Source organism: Choloepus didactylus, chromosome 17 (genome assembly GCF_015220235.1).
Source record: "Choloepus didactylus isolate mChoDid1 chromosome 17, mChoDid1.pri, whole genome shotgun sequence".
In the NCBI taxonomy this organism is placed as follows: domain Eukaryota; kingdom Metazoa; phylum Chordata; class Mammalia; order Pilosa; family Megalonychidae; genus Choloepus; species Choloepus didactylus.
The window spans coordinates 55,872,143-55,880,858 of record NC_051323.1 but is presented as its reverse complement, the minus strand read 5'-3'; the positions used below and the strand labels follow the sequence as shown (position 1 = coordinate 55,880,858).

General features: G+C 40.3%; 1 protein-coding gene across 5 annotated transcripts in view; it reads left to right on the top strand.

Moving 5' to 3' along the window:
• The window catches only part of CRIM1 (cysteine rich transmembrane BMP regulator 1), a 222,569-nt gene that overhangs the window by 167,747 nt on the left and 46,106 nt on the right, over positions 1-8,716 (top strand). For all 5 annotated transcript variants that reach the window (XM_037807087.1, XM_037807086.1, XM_037807085.1 and 2 more), the window contains 4 exons: positions 275-431; positions 2,647-2,768; positions 3,881-4,090; positions 7,696-7,911. In XM_037807087.1, coding sequence (XP_037663015.1) covers positions 275-431; positions 2,647-2,768; positions 3,881-4,090; positions 7,696-7,911 — 705 coding nt within the window. The remainder of the gene's footprint in view (positions 1-274; positions 432-2,646; positions 2,769-3,880; positions 4,091-7,695; positions 7,912-8,716) is intronic.

Genomic DNA, 8,716 nt, shown 5'->3' with positions numbered 1-8,716 from the left:
GTAAACATTGTGTGAAAATTTAAGAATTTTTATCACAAGCAAAGAGTAGAAACAAAATATGTAATGAAATTTGGGGTGTAAGTTTCTGATTCTCACATTTTAACAATAAATGTCAATCATTAATGCAAGATGACTAATGAAAAACAAATTTTATGGGAAATGCACTCAATTTCATCAGTACCTCAAATAATAGTTATCAGGGTACTCTTACACAAGAGTCAGAGTGTTATGTTCTGATCACCTTGGAAGAAACATGCTGTCTGTGTCTTCACAGGGGAGGAGCTGTGCACTGGCCTCAAACAAGGCTGTACCTTGGATTGTCCCTTCGGTTTCCAAACAGACGCCCACAACTGTGAGATCTGTCAGTGCCGCCCAAGGCCAAAGAAGTGCAAACCCATAATCTGTGACAAGTATTGTCCGTTGGGATACCTGTACGTATTTCTTAATTCAGAAAACCTATTCTTAATTGTAACTTGATGGGACATGCGTGTCTATTTTTGTTAGCTGTTTTGTGAATGTGAATGAATCAATGCAGAGTCCAGAAAGCAAGGAAGAGATTGTGACTCTAGAGATAAGCATCCAGTTTTGCTCTCGCTTTTTTATGAGAGGCCACAGCTTTGCTACGACCCTGTCCTTCAGGCCTGTTCTGTAGGACTTACCCATAGCAGGGTCCTTTGGGCACTGCCCATGAGAAAATGGAATTGTCATGAGGTCCCAGTGTTGGAAGTGCTAAACTTTTTCACACCCATCCCAGAAATTAGCTTGTGATCATTTATTTAATTCGTACTTAAATTGACAGTGACTTATTTGCAATATAGAACCTCCTTACTTGCCATGCCTGGATGTCTTACTTTGGCACTAGTCTACAGTTCACTTTTTTTCTTTACATAGAAGTATATTTTATGAATTTCCTTGGTGATAAGGACCATGACTTGTATTTAAAACACTCTTTATTGAATCAGATTCAGGCTCAAACCAGAAAATCTAGATAATTCTGAAGGGAAAAGAGAACTTCACATTTATTTCTTTAGTATCTGTATTAGCATCTATCTCTGCTTTTATATCAACTTGGTCCTTTCAAAAAAATCACCATTCATAATCTAGCTTTATCATTCTTTCCTTTGCAGTGTTCTTCCCTTACTAACATGATATATTTATGTAGCACAAGCATTTCTGAAGGTGATCCATTCCCTCTTGCCCACATTCTTTCACTTATCTTTCATCTTATAAATTCTGGTTAGGGGTGGAGGGGATTTTAATTCTAATTGAAACTGGATAATTTAAGTTGAAACCATTATTAATCATAATGTTATTATCCTAACCCTGTTAAACTGATACATCATCATTGTTCTTGATCCTAAAGTAAGGATGTTATACTAATAAGAGCGTAGTTATTTCTTAGGTTAACTGCTAATATAGAATAAAGTACCATTGTCACAGCAGTACTAGAACTGCTTGCTGTGGTGTTAAGACTGTTGAGTTCATGTCCAACCCTTGTCCCACAGAGAAATCTCTTAGAGGTTTGTAAGCTTCACTTTGTTTTCTCTTCAGTAAGAATATTCAGGACATAGACAAGTGAGTACTTCTCTGGCTAGAACATGTGTTTCAAGGACAGCCTGCAGAGGAGAAGTCTTGCCCAGACACCATATGGAAGTATAAGATGAAGGCAGCTGTGGTGCCCCTTGTATCTGGGGCACCACTGCTTTATGCACATAGCAAATGCTTATAGAATGAGTGAACAAACATATGGACGAATGAACGAACAGATCCATTGGTGCCTTAGTGGATCTTGAAAATGACACAATGTGACATGAGTATGAGTAATTCATTTTAGCTCGTTGTTCTCAATATGTTGAGGTGTCCAGAAAATTTCCACTTAAATTACTGCAGTGTTTTTATATAAACGTGTTTATTTGTCTGTCTGAGCAGTACAAAATTTTGGCACTTTGGCTAATTAAAGGGAAAAGAAAAGCTCATCCAGCCTTTTTCCTTTACCCCATTATGCTAATGCTAAGCTCATGCCCCATGGGTGGAGCATTTTTGAACTGATGCTCTTTCCTAGCTAGACCTTAGGAATTTATTCCTGGACCTTGACAGCAGGAACTCTCAAAAGCTTTTGTTCTTTATCGACGTTTTTCAAGCGTTCCCAGGTTTATGGGTTCTTAAGTTGTCCTATTATCTTTCATAAATTTTGGTAGATATCTCATTAATAAAATTTTCACTAGAGTCTGGAATTTCCCAGAACACATGGTCACGTGAAGACCCACTATAGTAGTCCTAACAAAAGAAGGACTTTTCCCCCTAATGCTAGTCTCAAATCAACAGTGTGTCCTTCACCTTCTTATCCATGGATTTGCACATTCATCTTTTTATTTTGTGTACCACTCTTTCTGATAAATCCACAATTATATCATTGGGATTCTGACAGTCACATTACACAAACCCATAAGTGCTTGGGCAGCTCTGAACCTTGGCCATGGGTGGGTGGAGTTGAGGCCACAGGAAACTAACTGCACATCCCTCCAGGAGTCTTGGAGAACAAAAGTCCAGTTGTTCCGCTTAGAGCAGTATCACCTTGGTCTGAGCACTTGGGCATCATTAGAGACTTTTTGATTTTCTGACTCTGACAAAATTTTAATTACCCAGGAAGAATAAGCATGGCTGTGACATCTGTCGCTGTAAGAAATGTCCAGAGCTCCCATGCAGTAAAATCTGTCCCTTGGGTTTCCAGCAGGACACTCATGGCTGTCTTATCTGCAAGTGCAGAGGTAAGTGTGACTGTTCTCCCCACCCTCAGAGCAACCAGAGACACAGAAACCAACAACAGAAGGACATTGTAGAAATGAAACAGTTTAAGTGATTGCTTCCTACTCTGATATCAGTGTCACACATCCCACAGGATTCCCATTTCCTTTCATGTTAATGGAATGAAAGCTCAGAATAGAATTTAAAGTAAGCATGTAATGGACAAGCACATTGATCAAATTAATCACCTTATTAGCTCTTCAGTTTTATTTTTCCATGAACTTTAGCCTAAAGCACATTTATCTGGACCTCCATAGAGTCCCTCTCTGTTCAAGAGTTGATTGATAAAATTGATGCAGACAAGATCCCCTTTTCCAAGCTCTTAGAGGGAAGGTGTGGCTAAAAACCCTGCTCATGTATTTTCTGGCTATACCGTTTTCCATGAGAATTTAGACTTTCGCTGAATAAGCACATGCCAGCCTTTAGTTGTGTGTAAGCATGAATCCTGGCTGTCCCTATTGTCTGGGATTTCCTGCCTCGTGAGCATGCACCCTCACCACTGTTTTTTCACTCCCCATGACTGTAACCCCGCGGCCCATCTCAGTCTGTTGTAATTGTCAGAATGATCCACAGATTAAGCAATAAAAGACCCTATGGCTTTGCCCTATGTTCTTTCAGAGTTGGACAGTTATCACCTTAAAGGACTCAGAGTAAACAAAAATCTAGACACTGCTTCAATTATTCTGCTGAACAAAAATCTATTAGTTTCAAGAGGCTGAGGATTTCCCCACTGGATAAAACTTCTAGAATGATTATCTGCAGATGTTAGACATTTGTTATAACATTCATTGCTTTTTTAAAAAAAAATAAAAACTACTTGTTTATTGTATAAAATAGGAGAAAGTAGAATGAAAGAGTAAAATCTTCTATTATCCCACCCAAAAGAGAGAAACATATTTGCTGTTTTTTCAATATAGTTTTTATTCTTCCAAAAATGAGGCCACATTTATTTAAATTTTTCTCGTGAGCGTTTCCCATGTCACTAGCAGTCTTTTGTAGATGTGATTTTTGGAGGCTGTGTTCCATTACGTGTGCAGTAGCTGCTTCTTTACCAAGCTGCCTTCTGTCTGTCCAGAGGTTCCTGCTTCAGTCGGGCCACCTGTCCTGTCAGGCACATGTCTGTCCATGGATGGCCATCATCATAAAAATGAGGAAAGCTGGCACGATGGGTGCCGGGAGTGCTACTGTCACAATGGACGGGAGATGTGTGCCCTGATCACCTGCCCAGTGCCTGCCTGTGGCAACCCCACCATTCATACCGGACAGTGCTGCCCGTCGTGTTCAGGTAAAAGCTGGCTGCTTTCTCGGGTGCTCTGCAAGCAAATGACTTCTGCCTTGCAGGGCCTCATGCGTGTCTGTAACTCTGGGTGAAATGCTAGTGATGACCCCAGAACTTCTCAGCCATCCATGGTTTTTGACAATAGCCACAGAATAATCTGGGCACTATAAATTATTAGCCTAAGATCAAGGAAATTTCTAAAGTTCTGAAAACCATTCTTCTTATTTTTTTTAGTGGTTTACTCAATTATATTGGTGTTTGAACTACATTTTGGAAAGGCTTGTGGACTTCCATTCTTAAACTCCAGCTCTCCATTTTATTGATAATCTATTAAGGCTGAATGTTAGTTAATTTGAGGGGAGTGGTGCCAATTTTATCTCATAAAAGCTTATTATTTTATAAAGTAGTATTTGAGAGGAAGAGAATTACTGAAGCTTGTGACTATTGCTCTTTTTTAAATTAATGGATGTGTAGCACTCTTCGCAAATGGAGAAATTTATAGTAACCAAACATAAAACATTTAAAATCACAATAATACCAATCAAGGTAAGTTACTAGAAGAACAGAACAGATTTGTAATTCATGGGGATCTAAATTATGCTTGTCAATAACAGTAATTACTACCATAATACCTCATCTAGTGCCTTTCATCCAAAGAACTCAACATGGTTTTGTATCTGTTATTTCTTCCTCTATGCAGGTCACTTTGAATTAGGGAAAAATACACTTAGGGAGTTTTTCACTTGAAAAATAGACACAGAAAGAGTGACTGTTTTACCCAAAGTAATGTAGTATGTCAGCTGGAAGGATAAATGAAGTCTGATTCATGCATCAGATCTCTTTTAAGAGTTTAAATGCACTGTCAGATTTTGGAACCAGGATTATTTTGCCCATGATAAATCCTGGTGCCATGTTTCCCCATGGATAAGTCCATGTATGCACAGGGTGCTGCCAGGAACCTGAGGCCTGATCCTTTTGCAGCAAGAAAGGGCTGGCCTGGGAGGGAAGGTGGCCACGGTAAGGGTAGGAAAAGGGGCACATGAACTGTGAAGTCCCTTTCAGCTCTGAGATTCTACACACCTCAGTAACTAAGGGATCGAAGTGACAGGCAGCCCCTGTCACCTGGAGAGAACCAGATTACAATGCCAAATGTATGGCTTGTTTGTTGGTTGTTTTTTTTCCTCCCCCGTAGTTCAGTTAGATGTGTTATGTACCAGAACTCTTTCCTTTTTTATGTATTTTGCCAGTTAAATGTGAAAAAACCCTAGTGTCCACCACAACAGAAGATAAATGAGCAGGTTAATGAAACAGAGCTCTATGTTGACTCTCTGGGAAAGAAAAACCAATTCGCTCCCATGAAGACCCCATGCTTTAATTGAAAGTGTGAGTGTGTAACGTGTTGACTGCAGCAGCTCTCTGCTAAACATGTAAGCCGTGAAGAAATCCAGGGGTCAGACAGAGTGGTGGGAGTGCAAAGACATTACAAAGACAGATCATTAACTTAAGAACCAAAAGTCAGAGGAACCAGAAGTGTTTTACTCATAGAGATACACATTATTCTTATGCAAATACATACAGAGTTATTGATGTATTGTTGAGGGTATGGCAATATCTAGATATACACGGATAAAAAATTTGTATATCTTTATATTTTTTCCAAAAATCCTGACTTTAATGGATTGCCATGTATGGTTTAGATACCCCAGGGCTGTTGCATTCATGGACTCTTTAAAGAGCTTGTTAATCCTTCTTTCACTCAAGGATGTGTTTTCCTTGCAAAAAATGAGAAGTTCCTGAACTCCTATGTTAAACAGAAGATTCATCAAGTGATACTTTAACTGCGATTTTCTCTCTCACCCTCTGTTTCTGTTTTTCTTTCATTTTCATCTTCTCTCCAGTTCCTATTGTGCTTTGTCTTGAGGCGCATGTAGTTTAGCAGAGGGGGTAGCAAGGTAAGGCACCTGGAAATGCACTTAGTCTTTCTTCTTACCGTTTCCCTGTATCTTGGCATTTACAAGCAAGGTCTTTAAAAAAGCAGCCGTGTTTAAAGGGCAGTACATTTCAGTCGTCTCTAAGTTCTTTTTAGAAGCAATAAGGGAGTCTTTTTCCAACTTTAGTTTATTGATACCCTTCGGAATAATTTTTGCTCTCTCTATAAACCACAGGAAATACACTTTTATCGTGTTGTCCCATCTTAATTTTCATTCTAATTATTTTCCTCTGCAATCTGTATACTGGAAAGTTTAGTCCAGTTGCTTGTGAATGTAAGCATTGGCTTATGTCAGTTTTCTGTGATATGTGTACTTGTTCAGAGCTCAGTCTTTGCAAGTTCCTTTGAGATAAAGCTGTATTAAAAGTTACCTCCTTAACTGGATATTGGCCCACACCACTTCCTCCTAGCTCATCAGAATGGTTGACTCTCATGCTGACCACCACTTTGAAAGTAACACCCCAAATGAGCCCTTAGGAGGCTTCAGCTCTGGGCATCTGCACAGACTTGATGGTTCTCCTGGGGCCCAACCTCCATGAGCTCCAAGCATGAGCTAGCCCTGATGTCTCCAGACTGCTTCCCAGCTGTGGTCGGCACTGTCAACACCTTCTTGAAGTACTTGTTTTGTTTGGATTACATGATCATGGTTAATGTCTTCATAGTTCTCATTTCCCCAGTGCAACTTCAGGCAACTCCCAGGGCCTCTAACGACACTTTCAACATTAAATTCCCTTTCTATCATTATCATCTCAGCCAGAGACCAAAATCACCCATCTCCTGGGGAAAGGCATCATAGTTATCAGCAGCCTCTCAGCATTTCACTCTCTTGATGATGATATCTCCAAACAAATGTTTCGTCTCAGGTGTGGGTTTTCAAATTGTTGCTGCCTCAGGAGCGTGCCTCATCTGTGTGCTGGCAGCAGGTCTGGATTGGAGTGTGACCCTCTGGACAGGAAGACATGCTTCCAAGCATAAATATACTCAGAATCCCACAGGTCATGGAGCGGATGGGGCGTAGATCAATTGGAAGTTTTGTTTAACCTGGAGATAAATCCATGATCCAAACAAGCATAGACTTGGGTTCTGATCCCTTGTCTGTCATTAATAGTCTGAACCCCTGTATCCTCATATGTAAAGTAAGAATAATAGTATCCATCTCACAAGGGTGATGTCAGGAACAACTGAAAAAAAAACGCATTTAAAACACTTAGCATGGAAAAATTGGACCTTAGCAAACATTTGGTAAAAGAGAGCTTGCTCTTTATTCTCTGTAATTCTGACACATCTGCAGAGATCCCCTAAGAGGCCCCTGCCCTCTTCTGTTGCATAGGAGTCGCTTCCTGTAATTTAATTCTCTTATTTCATTCACTCATTGCTAATGACAGACTTCAGCCACTCAAACCCCACTTCCTTAGACAAGCTCTTCTGCTGTTGTCTTATGTTTCTATGCATGGAATATTTCCTTTTCTTTTCTTCACTGTTCTCTTTGTAAGAATAGAGTAAGGTTCTACCGTCATTTCATCCTCTCCGTCCCTAGAAGAAAATAGTGCCAGGTTCTTCAAGAATTGGTAAGACTGTAGATGAATAATTTCTTGCATTGTGATTTTGTGTCATTCCCCAGATGACTTTGTGGTGCAGAAGCCAGAGCTCAGCACTCCCTCCATTTGCCATGCGCCTGGAGGCGAGTACTTTGTGGAAGGAGAAACCTGGAACATTGACTCCTGTACTCAGTGCACCTGCCACAGCGGGCGGGTGCTGTGCGAGACGGAGGTGTGCCCGCCGCTGCTCTGCCAGAGCCCCTTGCGCACGCAGGACTCCTGCTGCCCGCAGTGTGCAGGTAGCTGGCGTCGTGCTCCGGGGTGCACTTGGGAGGAAGGACATGGATCTGGGCATTGTCAGCCTGCAGGGCGGCAGGACAGGCTGAGCCCCATGTGGGGCCCTGCGAAACCCTGTGACCCAGGAACACCTGGCAGCCTACTTCCCTTCTGTGGACTGTGTAGTTACGCAGTCAGTGTTCCCTGCACCTGCAGTGACTTTGAAAAAAGCTAGTATTGTTTCTTTCTGCCGTTTGTTAGCCCTAGGTCTCAGACTCACAGAATATACTGAAGTTGAGACAGTCCCACTACACCAAATTATTTCAGATGATTTTACTAATGTGAAAAGCCATCTTTGTCTATTAAAACATAATGAACATTTACTGGAAAAATAATGTGAATGAAAATCTTTGAAAAATATAAGGTAGTGAAGATACTTTTACCATGTTAAACAGAGGAATCACAAAAATATGCATAATGCCCATCCATTCAAATCTGGTATGATTAATAAGATCTAAAAGTCTTAAGTGACTAGCACTGCATATAGACAAGGTGGTTTTGTCAGGATTTTAAACATAAGTTACTGGTTTTATAATTCGAGTAGCACTTCTAATTGATACTAGGATATGACTGTTTTCCAAAAGATATTTCATTTGCCAGAACAAAATTTGTTGTCCCTTTACTTTTCCATCCTTTCCACTTAAATCAATAACCATTTACTTTCTAAATATATATTCTTAGAGCATTTCTGCTCAGTAAAACATATAAGCCCTCGTGTTTTAGTACTTTTTTAAAACATTGGACTATCTAGTTGGCTGGCCAGAATCT